This window comes from Megalops cyprinoides, chromosome 6 (assembly GCF_013368585.1).
Source record: "Megalops cyprinoides isolate fMegCyp1 chromosome 6, fMegCyp1.pri, whole genome shotgun sequence".
NCBI classification, from domain to species: Eukaryota; Metazoa; Chordata; class Actinopteri; order Elopiformes; family Megalopidae; genus Megalops; species Megalops cyprinoides.
The window spans coordinates 21,401,294-21,421,738 of NC_050588.1; the positions used below are offsets into that span (position 1 = coordinate 21,401,294).

General features: G+C 46.2%; 1 protein-coding gene across 12 annotated transcripts in view; it reads left to right on the forward strand.

Moving 5' to 3' along the window:
• Positions 1-20,445, forward strand: part of itpr1b (inositol 1,4,5-trisphosphate receptor, type 1b) — a 116,926-nt gene that overhangs the window by 72,433 nt on the left and 24,048 nt on the right. For 6 of the 12 annotated variants that reach the window (XM_036531944.1, XM_036531950.1, XM_036531946.1 and 3 more), the window contains 8 exons: positions 12,677-12,860; positions 13,236-13,489; positions 14,520-14,720; positions 15,347-15,457; positions 15,794-15,889; positions 16,182-16,316; positions 19,075-19,182; positions 19,661-19,892. In XM_036531944.1, coding sequence (XP_036387837.1) covers positions 12,677-12,860; positions 13,236-13,489; positions 14,520-14,720; positions 15,347-15,457; positions 15,794-15,889; positions 16,182-16,316; positions 19,075-19,182; positions 19,661-19,892 — 1,321 coding nt within the window. The remainder of the gene's footprint in view (positions 1-12,676; positions 12,861-13,235; positions 13,490-14,519; positions 14,721-15,346; positions 15,458-15,793; positions 15,890-16,181; positions 16,317-19,074; positions 19,183-19,660; positions 19,893-20,445) is intronic. The other 6 variants (XM_036531949.1, XM_036531952.1, XM_036531953.1 and 3 more) reach the window with 1 other exon arrangement.

Sequence of the window (20,445 nt, forward strand, 5' to 3'; positions counted from 1 at the left end):
GAGGTGGTTCCTGCTCAGCTCTTGATTTCTATCAGTGGAACTTCAGTCAGGCTGTTGACGGACCAGATCATTTTTGACCGTGCCCTTATTTAGAAGCGTGGCAGCAAGGTCAGTGCACAGAAGCCAGCCGCAGCCACCCGTGGCCTGCCTCCTTTTCTTCAGAAAGGGTGGTGTGTGGGTAAACCAACTGTATCTAAGGAACTCAGCGAAAAGTGAAAATTTCCCATAAAACATGCAACTCTTACTCAATTAGCAGCACTGTTTTTGTTTTTGATTTTTTCCATTCATGTTGCTGGGGCCACAAGTTCTACTACAGTAGAACTACTGCAGTACTGTTCCCGTGCCTTTAAGTTCATAATTACTAGCCCACCCCCCTGTATGTTCACTCTGCTCCACACTTCTCCATTTTCTGTGACAGTGAAATTTAAGCAGTAATAGCATGCCGTTTTCCTCATTGGAACTGAATATTCAGTACTGGAACACTTTTCCTGGCCTGGTATCTGACAGGTGTGTGTTCAGAGGCAGTGAGATCAGGTCCTTATCGCGTTTGTCTCATGTTGCGTTTCGGTTTGTATCGTAAACCCATCTCTGTGACAGATGGGGGGGAGGGAGGGCAGCATTGAAACACAGTGGTGAAAGGTCACTTGTTGATTTGTTCATCTGTTTTCCATGCCCTTGTTTGGGGGGGGTTCAAGACCACATGCTCTGCCTTTTTTTTTTTTAAGTATGTTGACTGCCAATCATTATTCATTCTGGGAACACCCGGAGCTGCCAGACGCCTATCTCTCTCTCTCTCTCTCTCTCTCTCTCTCTCTCTCTCTCTCTCTCTCTCTCCGCCGCGTTTATAACAGTTCCGAGGACACCTGTTCCCGTCCCACGCAGGTGTGAATAATTCAGCTCCCCTGCCGCCCAGGTGAAGGGTGCTTGTGGAAAGCGCGGCGCAGCAGCGTAGCGGTGAGCAGGAAGCGGAGGCGGATTGTGAATTAATCGTCTGCTGGGAGAGGTCCAAGCGCCTCAGCCGGCCCACCCGCGCACAGCGCCGAGCCAGCCCGCCGTTGCTGTGGCAACACAGCCCTTCAGTAACCTCGCAGCAAGGTGGAGAAACGGAGTGGGGTGGGGGAGCGGAGAGGCGGGGGGAGTTTGCTGCTGGGAGCGGAGGTGGAGAGGCTGATTGTGGGGCAGGCTCGTCTCTCCAACCCGCCCTGGCATTTGTGCGAGTGCTTGCGCAAGCGGGCCGCTTACATAATCGGCTTATATTTGCATAGCCATTTTACCTGATGACACCCGGCCTTCCCACGGCTGCACACAAAGGCCCTCACGTGACTGGGTTACATAAAGGCCGCGTGGATGAACAGCCCCGAGAAGGACCGGGCATCAAAACATTGCAGCCGGGCCCAAACTGGGTCACCCCCGCGCTGCCGGAAAGAGGAGCGTTAAGAGGAGTCACCCTGCTGGCCTGCAGGGGAAATGGGAGTGCCCCCTTCTGAGCAAGCTGGGAAACAGCCTTTCTCCCCTCCATCACGTGCCTCCCCTGCATTCATGCATATGCTTTCTGTTTGTCTTTTTTGTCAGCTGCTTTTCTTTTCTGCTTTTCCTTTCCCTAAACATGAAGTAAAATACCAAAATATCTTTATTCACCTCAAGGCATAAGGAGACATTGCAATTGCAATTGCAACTTTTGAGTAGTTTTAAATTAATTAATTTTTTCCCTTCTTACACAACATCCGAAAACCTGAGGAAAACTATAAGCAAAGCACCATGGTGGTTAGGTTGAATTGTCCCAATAACGCACAGTGCAGTTCTGCCAGGGTGGATGCAGACTAGTGTCCTCACACAGCATGGGCTCACTTTCATCGTCATGCCTGAAGACCAGGCCTGGGCCACTGGTAGCTGACTGAGCTCTGACAAGCTGACCGTGGGCATCATTTCAGATAGGCCTGTAACACACATGAGCCTTTTCAACAAGGGAATCGCACCTCAAAGCGCGGTGGCCTCGCATGGCCTGAAGCAACATTAATGTAAGCTCAGGTAAACGGAATGGAAAGAATCTGGTAACATCCAGCTGATTCCTGTTTGTGTGTTTGTGTGTTTGTGTGTGTGTGTGTGTGTGTGTGTGTGTGTGTGTGTGTCATTGTTCACATGCTCACGTGTTCACGTGTGCCATACTTCAGGTTTGCCAGTTTTTTTGCGTTTGTTTTGTTTGGTTATTCCTGTCGGATGCCTGCTATCTGAGACACAAGTGTGTCATTTCCCCATTCTGAGAATATTTGTACCTGGGGTGTTGCTGCTCTGCTACATCCAGTGAACAGTGTCTGAGCTGGTTACAGTTTGCATAGTCATGCTCATGGTCTGATAGAAGCCACACCCACACAAAGAGGAAAGGGAAGAGGAGGGGTGGCAAACTCTCTGGAGTTTCTCACTCTTGTGTGGGTGGACATCAGAAACTGTTCACACTCATGCTTTTCCAAGGGGATTCTCGCCAGCTTCACTTATCTCAGTAATAGTCCTGTGCTTTCCACAGTGATTTGGCAGTATTGATTCACATTCGCCTCCCTCATCCGCCTGTGTGCTGCATTCTCGTGTTGGTCCTCCACCAGTGAGTGTTCTCCCGCATCGAGTGGCCCATTGAAAATCAGCGCATGCTCTGGGCTCACTTCTTACCCTCACCCTTTATGCCAGACAGATAAGGGCACACCCCTCTACACCTACCTCTGCCTCCCCCACTAAGTAGACAAAAAACACTTAACCGCTCCCCTCAATATACCAGTGGACACTGTCCTTGTCTGCCTTGGAAAAAGCTGTTTCCATGACAACTGTGGGTTGAGTCATACTTCCTGGAGTCCTGGTACGGTCATGCAGAAGCCCAGCATTGTGATGTCATCGTCCATCCTTAGGATATCTTGGGGGGATGTTCTCCTTCACAAAAGAAGCTAAAACGATGCTGATAGAATCAGTGGACTATTTCTCATAATGATATCCCCCAGACACATGCAGTGTCGTCCTACAGGTCTTGATGATGCACATGTTTAATCTGATTGTCTTTGGCCTTGTCTGATACAGACACAGAATACCTTTATGGTTCTGATTATGAAGAAGCCCAGCTTCAGCTGCTCCCTGGTCTTGCTGACTGGAGCCCAACCCGGGCCATTATCCAAATATAATATTCTTATCTAAATATAAACTCTCAAATATAATTTCAACAAAATGGCAACTTTTAAAGTGATCTGTACAAGCATATCCACAATGGCAACTGATTGAATACATGTGCTGTATTTCTTTAGCATATTTTAAAGACTGATATACTTTACAATATGTGTAAAAAAATACTGAAACAACTGATGTATTTTGTCATATAATAAGTGACCTAATATATTATTTTATTTTGCCTTAAGATAAGTCCCTCTCTATAGATTTTTTAAATGGGGGGGGGGGAGGGGGTAAAGCAGTGCTGACTCAACTTCAAAAAGGCCGACCTCTTTCATAATCCCTGGCAGCTTCTTACAGGAACAAACACTCTTTGTTTCCGGATCACGTACGGCGCAGAGCAAATTTCAAACATATCAGCAGACGCATCACATTTCTCCCACTTGCATAACGCCGGGGCCAGTGCCCTTGTTTCAGGACAGGTTGGGGTATTTGTTTGAACAGAAAGCGGGGGCCTTGGCCATTTGCGTGTTTATTTATATGTTACACAGAGCTGTAGTCATGCTGACCGCATCCACTCTGGTGGGGGGGTGGGGGGAATAGAAGAGTGGAAAGACCCGAATTGGAAGTGCCAGGCCCTTTGGTGAACCCAGGGAAGGAGGGGCACTGTGTTAGTGAACACAAAGGAAAGCGGGCCATGTCAGGCCCCTGGCACTCGGAGGCCTCTCCAGCCCTGTGCTCCGCATGCCTCACGAGATTAATGCCGTTTCCGTGCCAGCTTATGTTTTTTTTTTTCCCCTTCCGATGGATTTTTGTCCACTAACTTTACTAATTAAGGACTTTCCCATAGCGGAACAAGGTGGAGCGTTATGCAAGATTATAGAGCTGGCAGCAGAGTTCCTGTGGGGCATTTTAACATCCAACCAGGATACCAGGGCTCTGTTTTTCTTCTCACACAATGACCTGTGCTTGTACCTAAAATGCCTATTGCTCTTGTAATGGAGGTGGCATTTAGTTAAGCAGTGTACAGTACAAAAACAGAAAGCTGCTGGTGATAACACTAGAGTCAATAAACAGGGAGGCCACAGTCCTTTCCTGTGTGGGTGGAGGTGACCTGTTTGAGTCTGAGGTACACTGAAGACAGGACTCCGTGGGTGTGTGGTGGTCATGTTTTCCGGACCCCGTGAACCACCCTTCCCTGAAAGGAAACGTGGTTAGGGAGAGTCAAGGCCCACGGTTTCTCATGATATTTGAGCGAATGACCACTCCTATATCTGACTGAATGACCTCTGCTGGATCTGACCGATTGCCCTTCCTATATCTGACCAAGTGCCTGCAGCTCCTATATATGACAGAAGGCAATGACCCCTATAACTGATTGACAACTCCTATATCTGACAGAATGACCACTTCCATGTCTGACCGAATGGCTTCATCTATATCTGATCAAATGACAGTTCCCGTTTCTGACCAATTGATGGCTCCTGGCCCTGTGAGGGGCTGTTTGTGAAAATGTGTCGCTGAGTCACCCTGCTTTGCTTGTCGCCTCAGCTGCGGTCGTCCTCGTCCTTGTTGTTTTTGTTGATGTTGTTGTTGTTGAGGTGGGTGGTGTGAATCTGCAAGTGATGTCGTTCCTTGTTCCGTGACAGTAACAGGGCCTCTGTCCGGCACGGCTGTCGCCGCCCACACCGCTTCCTTTCGGAGTCATTCCCACCGCTCTCCGCCACTCATCTCTTCTCTACCTCCCCAAAACCAAAACCAACGATTGGCCGGGGACTGTTTGTGGCCTCCTGCTGTGAGCTTTTTTCACCTTGCAAGGCTGGGGCTGTCGCTTTTGTGGCTTTTCCGCCCTTACGTGCAGACAGGGCAGACGTCTGTGAGTAATACTAGGCCAGGGGGTGTTGGGTGATGATGGTAGAACATTAGCTGGCCCATGACGACAGCCAACACCCACGGCATAGCTGGCGGTGGGCAGCCAGGGTGTAAACCGTAGAGGGGCTCAACAGTCATGCCCCTGTGATGCACACAAAGCATCATACCACTTCATGTCGCTCTGCTGTTCCCCTCCCCACTCTACATTGCTTTACACTGCACAGACACACCCTAGACCAAGAGCTGACATTGTGGGGAGACTTATGAGACAAGCAACAAACATGAAGCAAGCTAATTAATTAAAAAGCACTGTGAGAAGATTAAGATTTGGTCCTACTGGATTATCACTGACCCCACCCTCAGCCAGTGCCATCAGATGGATGAGTATAGCGACAGCTAAAAACCCCATTTGCGTGGGTAGAGGAGAAATGGCAGCCTTAACATGTTAATCTCACCCCTTTATAGCATGAAGTCTTCACAGGCAGGCACACGGACCTTCACATGCACACATGCATGTGTATATGTGAACATGTATATGTGTATGTATGTGTATATATACATATGGCACATAGATATTTATATGTGTCTGTACATATATACAGTATATATGTATACACACACACACAAACCATGTCATGGTTGAAATGTCAGTGAAATGAAAAGAGAGAGCAAAGGCATTCCAGAGGAGAGCAGTCCATCAGCTTTGGCTTGGAGCGTGGAAGCAGGGCTGGAAGTTCCAAGCAAAAGTATTAATAGAAGGCTTTGACTCAGCAGCTGGTTGGCCGCCTGTGTCATCCAGTTGCAGTGGGAACCTGCGATTCTAGGCTGGGGGATGGGAATGGATGATGGCTTTCCCTCCCTGTTTTCTTACGATGAGTTGGAAATGAATCTCGCCATATAAAAAAAAAAATCAGTGACAAATGCTGGGTGTGTGTGTGTAACTTGCTGTGTCAGTACAAAGGCATGTAGCCCTTAACAATGTGAATAACTATGGATTTAATGTAATGATCTAAATTATTCCTATTGCATCCAGTTAACATCAAACAACTACATGCTATGCTATCTGAAATAAGTTTTCATTGTGAGTATTTCTAAAAAATGCACCTATTTGTTTTCAATATTAGGATACATTTCTAAAGTATTATGTTAAAACATTTTGTTTTTAGCTTTATAGCTTTTGTTGTAAAAGTGAGCAGTTTCCTTTGCAGTTTACTTGGAAAGATGACAAATGATATTCTTGACCACAGAATATTAACCCAAAAGTCATCACAGGCTGGCAATAAAAGGGGTGCCTGCCAGTTCCTTGCTTCCTTTGTGTGAGGAAGGGTCAGGTTGTGCACCTTCTTGTGGTTGCTGTCTATAATACACATGCTGAGTGGTTAACCATTACCTCAGCATGTATGTATTGCAAAGAAATTCCATTGAAATGCAGATGAAACGTCAACACACACACACACACACACACACACTCTCTCTCTCACATATTTTACAATTGTACATGATTGATCTTGAAAGATTTTTGATTTCTCTCTTGCTGGAAGAGTACTTTCTGTTAAAACCACTTGGCAGTTTTGATTGAATCCATGCGATAATGTCCTTTTAACCAAAAGACCAGTGGAGACCGCCCTGCCATGGGCAGATTGCAGTCAGAGTGGACCATGTCATGCCATCTTTCAATGTCATTTCTGCTCAATAACATCACGCTGAACATGATAGAACATGTTTCTCTCAATTAATTTCTCTCAATATCTCTCAATTACCACTGTAACACAGCTGAAAACGGTGGCATAAAAGTACAAAAAAGTACAAAAACTTTGTACAAAAACAAAGTACAAAAAAAAAGCTCAAACAGCTTTTCCTCAAAAGCCTCAAAACTCACTTTGGTTTGAGAGAACGATAGCCATACATAGACTCTCCTTCGCATTGCTTTGTCGATGCTTTGGATGGCATATGCTGAGCTCAGTATTGGGGTGAAGGGAGTGTTGAAAAAAATGACAAAGCTTTGTGGAGCCCAGAGAACGTTTCTGGTAAAGTTTTGCCGGGTAACTCCATGATCCAGCCTGAGAGGGAGTGTTCCAGTTCTACTTTTGAGCATGGGTGAAGCCCCATGACCTTCTCTGTGTCCCACATTTGTGCATGTGTTTTTGGGCAGAGCGAGGTACAACCTGTTTAGATCAGGGGAATATTTAATTTTACAATTTTGGGTGCAAAACTGTAACTGCTCAAGGTGCAAGAAGTGGACTAGCAGATGGCTTCTGCAAAACGTGGCATCAAATAAATGTTATTTCTCCTTTTTGGGTAAGAAACGGACTGCTCTTCACCTTAATATCCTTCCTGCCCCCACCCCTACCATGTGCAGACACACACATACACATGCATTGGTACAGAACTGTAATGGTCTCTGTACAGTTTGACTGGAGCAGCAGAGTTGTTTGGCAGCTTGGCTTGTAACAATTAGGCTGCAGATGTGAACTCTGGAAGGGGACATCCGTTTAGTATTTTGCATGAATCTCTTTGTTCCCAAACAGCATAAATATATCTCACTATTATCCTGCTGTCATTTTATGTTTTTCAACCCTTTTCCTGTGAGATCCATCATATCTTATTTCTTTAATGCATTTTATGAAACTCTGTTTTACCTTCAACTAATTCATCAAGAGGTCTATATTGAGGGAAACTGAACTGCCTGATTAGTTGGTTGGTCAATTGATTGGTTGGTTCATTTTCAATGGATCCATTGATCGATTTACCGACTTTAGTCTGCCTGTTGTATGTTGCATGCTGGTATCTCTGCTGGGGTCTCTGCACCTTGCTTCAGTGGTTTACATATTAAGAATCAGTGGAGCTGTGAGACTTTGAATGGAACACCTTCATAGAGGAGAGGAGCATTGTGAGGTGCAGGTTTGTGTGTGTGTGTGTGTGTGTGTGTGTGTGTGTGAGAGAGTGTGTGTAGGGGTGGGTGGGAGTAAGGAAATGAAAGTTGGGAAGTAGAGATTGTGAATGACATTTCCCTGAGTGCTCCCACACTTTCTGTCCACCCACAGCTGTCATATTCATCCGCTCCTGCTTTTCAAAACAGGTTGCTTGTTGGCAGCTCCAGGATGGAGGGTGGGATGGAGGGATGGGGGGGTGTGTGTGTGTGGGGGGGGGGGGGTGTGGGGCGCGAGGTGGGGCGCAGCGCAGTGTTACAGCTCCCGTTCCGCCGGCGCGCAGAGACGCCTGCAGTGAGGGAGCTGCGCGGTTATAAATAGTGCTTACATAACGGCCCCTTTGTTGATGCCAAGCAGTGGGACAGAAGGGAGGGGGGGGGGAAGAGAGAAACGCAGGATGACCTTGTTTTTCACAACCCCACCCCTGCCTTCCACTGAGGGACCGTGTGAAAAGAGGCAGACGGGCTTTCACCGCGGAGCCCGTCCGGGAGAGAGGGGCCGGTCATGCCAGGAAGACGTGCCTGCAGCCTTCCAGCTCGGGATTAGGACAGAGGCACGTACTTCTGCGTGGGGATTCTTGGAAGCAGAGTGTGACTACCGCTGAGGGTTAGAACAGGGGAGAGAGAGAGAATTTCCTTTGCGGTCTTAACTGCTCCCGCTGTTCCTGGAACGAGCTTTGATTCGTGAACCTGAGTGATGGCGCCCATCAAATCCATGCACCTTGCCAAGTCTGATGGGATCCAGGGTGTGGAGCAGTTTGCATCCACTATTCCCCATGAGTTTATTAACCAGATTTTCTCTCTTTTTATCTACCTGGGTGGAGGTACATTTGGGCACGTTTCCTCCCCCTCCTTTATGTCCTGGGAACTATCCCTGAAAGCTGTGCTGAGAAGGAGCAAGGCGGTCAGAAACCAGGAGCACTGTGAGCGTGTGTAGGTGTGTGTGCCTGCACCCACATACACACACTCACTCATGCACATACAGATACATATACACACACATACACAAGAACACCTTATATTCACTCACAAACACACATCACACCTCTCTCACACTTTCTTACTCACACACACACACACACACACACACACCATAAACAGGTCTCCTTTGTAGTTTAAAAGACTTCAGAAGTTGAAATCCTTCTTAAGACGTATTCAGGCACTGACGCATTTTTGGTATCTGCTGTACCACTTTTGATATCATTGATAGAAATGGCAATGCAAGCACAGTTCCTCTGAAATAAATGAAGCTGATAGGAGTGGAATGGAAGCTACACATTTAAGATATGCTCAAATGTGATAAATTCAGATAGGAGATTTATTTAAGAGGTAGAGTGATAAGACAGCTGGAAATGTTATTCTGTGACTGGCCACTGTGAGAGAGGTGTGAGTTTCAGTTGAAAGAGAATGGCTCTCACTGGCATTCTGCATTCTGGGCCTCTTTCCCAGGCCACTCATGCCACCAGCACGTGTGCACTGGTGAATATGTGAGGGGGAATTCGCACATGCACATATATCCCGTACACACACCTTTCTCTCTCTCTCCCTCTCTCTCTCACTCACTCACTCACTCACTCACTCACACTCACTCACTCACTCACTCACTCACTCACTCACTCACTCACTCACTCACTCACTCACTCACTCACTCACACTCACACTCACACTCTCCTGTTGCACTGTGAACACCTGTGTATGTGGTGGGACTTTGCAGATAGCCCTCTGAAGAGTGTGGGGGATCGGGGAGATGCTGACCTGAATCTCTAAACAGGGTGTGAAAGTGCATGTTATGCAAGTGGCTCTGCTCAGTGGGATTACTGCTGCTCCCGCCAGTGTGTTATGCTGTTATGTGAAGGGGGGAGATACAGGGAGCGACAGGTTGGTGGGGAGCTGGAATCATTTTATTCAACAGAACAGTCAATGCGACAGAAAAAAAAAACATTCAATTCAGAAGGCTTTGACTCAGATTAGACAGAAATATGTGCCTGTGCCCCTCTCTGACAGTGATCTGTGTGGTGATGTCACCCCCCAAACTCCCTGCCTGGCATGCACGGCTGTTGGCAGACACTTAGGTGTGGCTAACCAAGATGTCACGGCTGTTAAGCAACAAGACAACAGGCTCCTCACCAAAGCTATCTTAAACTATTTTTGTTGAAAGGTAAATTTGTATCATGTAATACAGCATTGGTATGAAATAAACTGGCACTTAAAAACAACCACAAATATTCGGATATGCCAACCCACAGACCATATGGTTTGATTCAAATAATAATAAGTACCCAAATGATTTGAAATAAACACAAAAAGAAATAAATTAATGGTTTGTGTTGTCATCACTGCATGCGCCAAGTGCTATTTCCATCTCTGTTGCCAGTAAGCATTTATTTGCTCATAAGATTCCCTTATGCACTGCAACTTGCACATCAATTTCATTTAATATCCATGTATCTGTGTATTTGGCTAAACATTCACTAATACGACTAGTTTTCAAACTCTTATTATTACTATGACAGTGCCGCACTGCGACAGTACCAGGAATCAAACCTGAAACCTGTTGGTAACAAGCAGGCCGGTTCACCCACTGGGCTGCACTGCCACGTGTGCGGATATCTTGCCCCCGTAAATGTGGGAGATCATCCCTCCTGGCTCTCTCCTGTTTGTGTTTTGTTTGCTGATGCTGTGCTGTTGTCACATGGAGGTCAGGCCTTGACATGCGGTCAATATTGACTTGGATTAGCAGTTTACGAACTCAGACACGAGGGCCTCACATTTGAACTTGGTCCGCATTGACTATAATGTGATTCTCTGCTCTTCTCATTGTGTGCATCCCGTTTCTTATGTAACAGCGCTTGGTCTCTCTTTGCGTGAGTGTTGGACACACACTTGCACAGAAACGTGTAAAATGTGTGTCAGTGTTGATCCTCACAAATCCTAATCAGGGTGTGCTCACCACTCCACTGTTAGAATGGGAAGGCTGATTGTAAGCTGTACACCACAGTTTATCTATTTTAGATGCTTTACTGATGTGTTCTTTGGAATATGTAAGCTAGCTGATTTCACTCTGTGAAATGCTGTGGGAGTGGCTTTTATATGTCAAGCAACCACTTACTTTTCTAGCTCCTTATTGTGGATCTGTATATCTATGTGTGTGTGTGTGTGTGGATGACTATAATTTAGGTAGGAAGGTTGGGTCAATGGTGATACATAGGGTTAATATTTAATCTTTGGTAGGGGGAACTTTAGTTGTGTTATATTTTAGGGTGGAGCAAATCTTTGGCAGCCATCCCCACGAGTACAGCTCCAAATCTCCACCTGTCATCAGAAGTTGTGTGTGTGTGTGTGTGTGTGTGTGTGTGTGTGTGTGTGTGTGTGTGTGTGTGTGTGTGTGTGTGTGTGTGTGTGTGTGTGTGTGTGCGTGCGTGTGTGCGTGTGTGTGTGCGTGTGTGTGTGTGTGTGTGTGTTTGTGTGTGTGTGTGTGTTTGAGAGTGTATGTGTGAGCAGATGTGTTGGTGCTTGCGCATACATGCGTGTGTCTTGTTTTATTTTTATCCATGGCTTTTTGGTGACTTCTGAAGTCTGCCCTTGCTGTTGGAGTTGGGAGTCAGCCGTTTGATTTCCTGTGTGGCTGTTTTACCTCTTTCTTAGTTTGGCCAAGGCCGAGTTCAACTCCAACCTGGAAAGAAGGTTGGTTATGTAACAGGGCTTTCAGAACTGTCCTAGATACCAGCTGATAACTCCCTCTCCCTCCTCCTGCTCCATGCCTGCATCTCCCACAGGGCTGAATTGGCGCTCAAAAGTAGGCTAGGATTTTCCTTCCTTTGCGTTCTTTTTTTTCTCACTAGTGTAACTGTGTTGGTGTTGCTTTGCTGTAACACTTCCAGTGAGCACTCAGCAGATTACAGGCATTAAGTCAAGGAGGGATTGTTCAGTGAAAATGGGACAGGATGTTCAAACTGCAAAAAATTGCCAAAACCCTGCATGCAATCATGGCATTACAACTGCTACAGCATTCATGAATAGTGGCCTATGTGTCACTTATCCACCAAGAAAGCAAATATTAAGTGTTGTTGTATACATAAAATACAAATGGTGCTTTAGCCTTGCACATCATTTGAACTTTGCCATTTTATGTGACGGTTCACACTGAGTGAAATGATTGATTTCAGTGGCCTATTTATTGCTGATCCATCTGCTCAAAGTACAGTAGCAGAGCAGGAGTGACCTGGAGTTTGTTGCAAGTCTTTGCCGCTCTTGCCAAGCCTCCAGTGTTTTGCTCTTTATACCGTGGCTGTAAGTCATAAATGCTGGCAGGTCGCAGCGCTGGCCCAGGGGAAACTGAGGGCCCAAATTGTGTGTGTCAGGTGGTGTGAAGTCAGGTGAGGCAGGAGAGACATTCCGGGTTGTTTCCCTGGCAGTGCGCTCAGCCTTATGCAACAGCGAATACACTCGCTGCACTGTCTGCCTGTCAGTAAACAGCGCCGAGGGCAAGTGGAGGCTATCAACCCCCTGTGACATCCTGCCTTCATGGTTTCAAATTGAATCTGTGGAAACAAGGCATGAAATGGGTCAACATCCAGAAGTGAGGTGTGATAAAAACGTGCATTTTGCTTGATTTTGCTTTGCAGTACGTATTGTCTGAATGTAGATCATATTGCACTTTTTTTGTATAATCTCAGAAATATTGATTGTTTTTCTTTTTTATTTTTTGCCTTTTTTCCACTTTTCCTGTAGCGGTCCTTCTACTGTCGTCTGACTGAGGACAAGAAATCGGAAAAGTTCTTCAAGGTGTTCTACGAGCGCATGAAACTGGCACAGCAGGAGATCAAAGCCACTGTCACCGTCAACACCAGTGACCTGGGGAGCAAGAAGAAGGATGATGAAGTCTCTGACAAGGATGCGCCCACACGCAAGAAAGGTCAGGTTCGGTGTGAGACACCAGTGGACAATGCAACTGGTGTGAATTTACCGTTGACAAAAATAATCTTTCTTCTTAGCCCTGAACTAGGTTCATCTGCGTGCAGTATGTAAAGACACCAGTTGATGTTTCCTTAGAAGTCCATGTTGTTAATTGTCATGAATTCCAGCTCTACTTTCCCACCTATAAACTAATTCTGACCCCCACACTATGCTGAAAAAGACCAAAAATAAGGTGAAGCTCTCAACAGTAGCTTCAGAATCAAATTCAAACAGTTTGGGCAGTGATATCAGTGGAGGGGTTTGCAGCTCAGCTCTGTTGGTTTTTCAATAAGCTGACTGTTTGCTCCTGACATTCCTGCCCCTGTGTAAACAGTTAAGGATGTGGCTACTGTGGTGACGGAGGAAGTCAGAGAGCAGCTGCTAGAGGCCTCTTCGGTCACCAAGAAGGCCTTCAATGCATATAGGCGTGAGGCTGACCCAGAGGAGCACCTGGCCTCCACTGATGGCCAGCCCAGCACGGGCGACAAAGGCCAGGAGGAAGGGGAGATGAGCGTCATCATCACCATCATGCAGCCAATCCTGCGCCTGATGCAGCTCCTGTGTGAAAACCACAACCGTGAACTCCAGGTCAGCCGACCACCAGAGGGAGCCCTCCCTCACTTGAGACACTGATGCAAAATAACAAACTCCTTATTGAGATTTAAAAAAAGACAATCTTATTGCAGTCTGAGTGGGTGCTATTGGCAGGCTGCGGCACTGGTAAATTTCCACAGTCAGACCTTTAAACAGAAATGAAACTAGATGCAGAGAGCATCAGTCACAGACCAAACTGATGCGGCCTTTTTTTTGTTTCATCTAATGATGAGTCTGGTTTCACTATGAACAGGACGCTACAAAAACAAGGTTAGGAGCTGTAGGTCAGAAAAGATGATCTTCTTCTGCTCAGAATGGGTTGGGTTCACAGGGAAACGGGGAAAGATTAAAGGTCTGTACAGTGACCAGGATCCTGTCAAGGTTCTGCAGAGGTTCTACGGGTCAGAAAGAGCTTTTGTTGAGGTTCTGCGGCTCAGCCAGGGAAAAGATGGGTCTACACTGTGTCCAGGGTCATGCCAACATTCTGTGGAGGTTCTGAAAAGTAGGTGCTGCGAGGGTTCTGCAGACCAAACGGGACGAGGTTCTACAGAGGCCCTTGTTCCTGATTGCAGCAGCCTGTCTGTGTGGGTGGTAGATTCTGTGCCAGGTGCAGTCAGACTACACACTGTTTTAGTGATGAATTAATCCTGTTGAGGGGTTGATACATTATGAAAAAAAACTCTTCTGGCTAAAACCTGCCATTAGATAAAGAGGTAGGATTTCACCCCTGCTGGGAGCTCCTTTGTTTGTTCTGTTGAACATTCTGTTTAAACTGTCATTCAACCGCAGTTGCACAGGGAAAATTTTACTTGCGCTTTTTTATCTTTTCACAATAGGACATGTGTATTGAGGCCGTAATGTCTGTTTTAAGAACTTCTGCATTGTGTGCCTTTTTTTTTTACACCTTTTTCAATTTAGGCAACCCCCATCCTGCCTAGAGTTCATCACCCAGAGCAGGGCTTCTTGCCCTGTCTCGTGATCTTGCCCACATGCATGACAATGATCTCCTCTCTCCACATCTCAGAACTTCCTGCGCTGCCAGAACAACAAGAACAACTACAACCTGGTGTGCGAGACGCTGCAGTTCCTGGACTGCATCTGCGGCAGCACCACCGGTGGCCTGGGCCTGCTCGGCCTCTACATCAACGAGAAGAACGTGGCGCTCATCAACCAGACCGTGGAGAGCCTGACTGAGTACTGCCAGGGCCCATGCCATGAGAACCAGGTGAGCCACTCCCATCCACCCACCCACACACACACGCACATGCACATTATTATATGCACACACCGCCCAACAGGCCTTCCCCACTCTCCTCTGCAGTATTGATTACTTGTTTTCTTTGCAGGTCCCAGATGTTTTGCATTGCTTACTTTGTCCGTTCACGCAGCTGGGTATTTACTGAAAGCGCTAAACTGAGTGACAGTTGTACAGTGTTCCGCATAATAGAGCAGAAATGTTGGCCATATATTCCTTGTTAGGATTATGATACCTTGCATTGCTTATGCATGAAATATAATAATGTAAACCATCAGCATGGACGCATGTTTGGTGTTTGTTAAAACCGATATCCGTTTCCTTAAACGATCTAGTTGGTTACACTACAATTAGTATCTTACGTTTATTGTAAAACACAACTCCCACTTAACTTAAACAATGGTATAATTAGAGGACAGTTTCCACACATGACAATTTTTTTTTTCTTTAACAGCTCATTTTTGCCATGCAATGTGAAGCTGTTCTGGGCATGCTGCCCATGTTTGCACTCTTCTGTGGCTGAGCTTTGTTTGTTTTTCTCACGAGACGAAGGCGTGCGTCGACTTCCCTGATTACGCTTCCTGTCTGTCCTGTAGAACTGCATCGCCACTCACGAGTGCAATGGCATCGACATCATCATCGCCCTTATCCTCAACGACATCAACCCTCTAGGGAAGAAGAGGATGGACCTTGTGCTGGAGCTCAAGGTGGGGCTGACTGCGCAGCTGCTGGCTGTCTTCATCTGCTTTGCAGTCAGCCACTTAGTGATTAGTGCATTTTTTTCAAGTCTCGTTTTTTTTTCACGATCCATTGGATCGTTGCCAAATATGTTTCTGAAAAATCATGTGATCATTCTGTTGTTTTTGGGGTGAAGATTAGAAACTGGCAGTGTATACAGGGGACTGGTGCATATTTTCTGTAGATGATTCTTTGTGATGTCCCCTTTAGAAGTGCTCTGATTTAAATTTTAGAGCTGTACCTGACTGGGTGTGATTGCATGTGACTCCCCTCACATGGGCTCTTGTTTCCTTTCCTACCCCCAGAACAATGCCTCCAAACTGCTGCTGGCCATCATGGAGAGTCGCCATGACAGCGAGAATGCTGAGAGAATACTGTACAACATGAGGCCCAAAGAACTGGTGAGACCAAGCACACACTGGCTTTCTCTCATCACTAGCCGATTCTTTCACCTCTAGTCTCTTATTTTATCATTCACCAGTTATCAAACTGGCCACTGGTCTTTGAGAAGGGGTTGATAGACACAGAAGTCGGCATTCATTGGTTGATTTGGACAGCCTCTCTTGTTCTGACCAATTACATGAGTCAATGGGGATAAGATGGCACCTTCAGTCTACGTTGATGACCCAGATCTGGCTTTGTGGGTTTGGTTGGTGGTTGAGTGACAGCTGAGGTGTGTGTTTCTGTTTTTAGGTGGAGGTGATCAAGAAGGCCTACATGCAGGGGGAGGTGGAATACGAAGAACCCGAGGAGGGTGAGGAGGGGGAGGAAGAGCACTCTGCCTCACCTCGGAACGTGGGTCATAACATTTACATCCTCGCCCATCAGGTATGCAGTGGAGCATCACGCGTGTGCATCTCAGGCATTCCTGCGACATATGGAACTAATACCTTACCTTCCAGAACAGTATATAAAAATAGAGTGGGGCACAGCAAAACAGAAATATCTATTTCAAGGGAATGACAATTTGTAAATACAGGAATCCCTCACCATTCGTGGATCTGAGACTTGCAGTCTTAATTATTTATGCCAGACAGACTTTTCTTTTCCAGGACTGCAGTCCGAGGCCCTGATGCATGCTCTCTTGCAATTTATATTGCAATAATTTAATATAATTAATATAATATAATTTAATTTAACATTTCATACACCTTTATTGAGTTTTTACCAAAATATACTTATTGTTCATGGCATGATTAAATAGTTTCTTACACTGTACTCATTTGCCCTGTGAACCATGAAGATTTTTCTGTGTGACAGAGCAGCTCCCCCGCAGAGCTCAGGGCCTTTCAGCCCAGCGCCGGGTCAAGTGAGGTTCTGTGGGTGTCATCCCTGTTCACACCGTTATCAGAGCGGGCGGTTCTTGTGTGTGTACGCAGTACAGTTATGTAAGTCTGAAAGGATGAACTGGCGTTCCCAGCAAAGGCTGGCTGTCTGGCTCAGGGCCGCCTGGGAACAAAGGCGTCGGAGTTCGCGCAGCCTGAGCGCAGAGTCGCTGCAGTCAGCTGGCAAGAAACCGCAGGTGTTGAACCGCACTGGTTTTGGGCCCCCGTCTCGCCCGCGCAGGCAGGAGCGGGACGGGCCTGTGGGACGGCTTCTGAAAGCGCCCCAGACCAGCGCCGAGGTTTCATCTGGGTTGGGTTTTTAGTGTTGCACCGAAGGCGCTGCCAGGTGGGCCCGGATCCAGCACGGTTAGTGTTACAGTGCATGGTGGAAAGTACCTTCTGTATAAACTAAATCTGTGCTCCATGCACCCAGGCTGCAGAGCTGCTGGACTGACTCCTACAGAGCTGTTACCTGCGGTGGGAGAAACAGGGCACCGGGGGTGGGGGAACTCTAGATACGAACGCAGACAAACATATACACAAACACACACCCTCACAGATTCTCACACACACATGCACATAAACGCAATGACAAATATGCAACACGCACACAGGTACATTCACACAGCCATACGTATGCGTACATACCCAGCTACACATACGCACACCCACGATCGAAATCACTTGGCTGTGGCATGATTCTTTCCGTGTATCCTTTGGCACATATTTATTTTCGCTGTTGAGGTGAACCCTGGGTTATATTTGCGTCTGAATGTAAATGTTTAAATAACTGTCATTTTCATACCAACCCAGGGGTATATGTTTTGATCTGTAATGCTACTGATAGTCATGTTTTCATATTAAAGCCTCTTGAATGCTCCAAGGATCTTGTGTGAAGAGCCGCAAGAGATTCCCCACTGAATTTCACTGTAGTCATATTGCACATCATGGAACAATTGAATGACAGCTCCCTGCCATCACCCAGAGATGGAAACACATTTTCAGAAATCCTTAATAAAGCCTCAAACAGTGGTAATGTAATGAGGTGTGCATTAGAATCACTTGAATTGATCTTATCTTTGAAACCTGTGAGGATCATAAATTACACCGTCTTAAAAGACACAGTCTGGGAACTCTCCAGTCTCTGTACTACAGAGGAGCACCAGTATGACACACATTAATATTTTTAAAACTGAACTGAGTATATTACCCAGGGTCTGCTAAAAAACCTTTTAGGAAATTAAATGACAAGGCTTTGACTGGTTAATTCATTCGTAACAGGTTATTAACTTGTTCATGCACCTGCTTTTCATGTAACTCAGTAGCTTCCAATGGAATGTCATTGATCCAGATCCAGATGTCAGTAAATAAATTCGTCCAAGCAGCAAATCGCAAGAGAAGAGCCGTATGGCATTCCGAGAAAGGGACGTCTGACACTCTGCTCACAGTGTAATATCGAAACTGGTCAAAAATGCGTCATAGGATGTTTGCCATAATGCATTTCTTCCTGTGACATCAGTTTTCTGCGATATGTAATGTAGTGAACGCTCCATTTGATCATGCCTTGGAGGTTTATAGAAGGAGATTGCATGAAATGCAAGCCCTTTCTTCTGTTTCTCGCCACTACCTTAGCAGATATGTGTGACTGTGCTCTCTCACAGGGGGGTGGGATGGGGCAGTGGAGACCAGGGGAGTTTTGTCAGAGTGGGCATACCTGCCCTGTACAAATCAGTGTTTGTGAGGGGCTTTCACAGAGGGGTTTCACACCATTGACTGTGTGATTGGATCGTACAAGTATGGGAGGACCACCAACAGCCTAACCAGGAAGGAGAATGACAGTTATGCAGACGTCATGCAGTGATGCGGAGATCACACTACAGGTGGTAACAAAAGTGCACACCTAAGGGTTGACGTTGCTCTCTCATTCCGTAAACCTCCATGGCCAAAATTATGCATTCAATGATGCATACTGATGATGCATATGATGCGTTCAAATCAGTACATACATGCTTTCATCTCTTTTAGACTGACATGTCTATTTCTTCTTTTTCAGGATTTTATTTGATATAGCCCATTATAGTTTAGAATGCATAGTGTTGGTACCTGTGCTTCAGCAAAGACTGTCATATCGGTATGCTATATACAGTAGTGGGAACTGGGAGTAAAGGCAGTGGGGTCATAACCTAATTACTAATCAACATGGCTCTTATAATGTCTTTCTTTTCCCCTTTTTCCCCTTATCCCCCTCTTCCCTCTACCAGCTGGCACGACACAACAAGGAGCTACAGGCTATGCTCAAGCCTGGAGGTACTTATGGAGAAGGCGACGAGGCCCTGGAGTTCTACGCCAAGCATACGGCCCAGATAGAGGTCAGATACAATGCCCATAGAACTCAGGCAGTTGCCATTACGGCTCTGCCTATTTCAGTTTCTGCTCGGCCTATTTTGATGGTCTTTAACTCCAGTGCACCAACTGACATGATTCAAGGGTCTAGCTGCCATGGCTGCTGTTAAAATGCAGGGAGGTTCAAGTCTGCTGTTAAAAATACATGTTTTTCTGCTTTTACTGTACTTTCTGAATCCAGAAAGATAGTGAGCTGGATAGATGAGGACACTATGAGTCACAAGGAGGATATTATGTCATATGTAATATAATGTAATAAAATATAATATAATACATTGTAATGCATTTATTATGTTATATTACAATATATTACATTATATGTAATGATAATTTGTTGTTATCAACCTGACTCGGGGCCTATAAAAGCATCCCTAGGCCAGGAGCTGGAGTAGTCTGTCCCTGCCCAGGAGAGTGGCTCAATGTCCGTGTTTTGGTTGATTTCAGATTGTGCGGCTGGATCGCACCATGGAGCAGATAGTCTTCCCCGTGCCCAACATCTGCGAGTTCCTCACCAATGAGTCCAAGCTGCGCGTGTACTACACCACGGAGCGTGACGAGCAGGGCAGCAAGATCAACGACTTCTTCCTGCGCGCTGAAGACCTCTTCAACGAGATGAACTGGCAGAAGAAGCTGCGAGGTACTCAAGAGGCTACTGGTAACGCAAACAAGGTTCCCTGTGCGTCCTCTCCCTACCTCTCTCTCATAGTAGCTGTTTACAGGCCTTCCCACCCCCCGACTCCCTGACCCCCCACAGCGCAACTCCAGCTCCAGAAAACAGGAGCTGCTCTGGCCCTCAGGGGTGAGGGGGAGGCGGAGGACCTGTAAACACGATAAGTTAGAGGCTTAAGTCACTTTTTAGAGCATCTGTAAGCTCGTTTTCAACAAGTTTTAGGGACAGTGCATCACAAGAAGTACAGCTTTGAGAAGCGTAGCACCAAGACCTATGTGTCTCAACTGTCATGACTTCACCTGAGTAATAACCCCAGGCTTCCTATGCTTACCTAGACTTCTCCCTACTCCAGATCCACCATGTACAGCTTTACACCAAACCAAGTGAAAGGAGGAAAGAGTTCAAGGATTAGGAAGTACTTCATATGATGTCACATAAATACATTTTAATTGGTGACAACAGTGATGCAAAAAAAAAAAATACATAAAATAAAAAAATATCAGTAGCAAACATAGCCACACTGGTCTACTGCCACAGCAGGACACTTCCTGATCCAGGC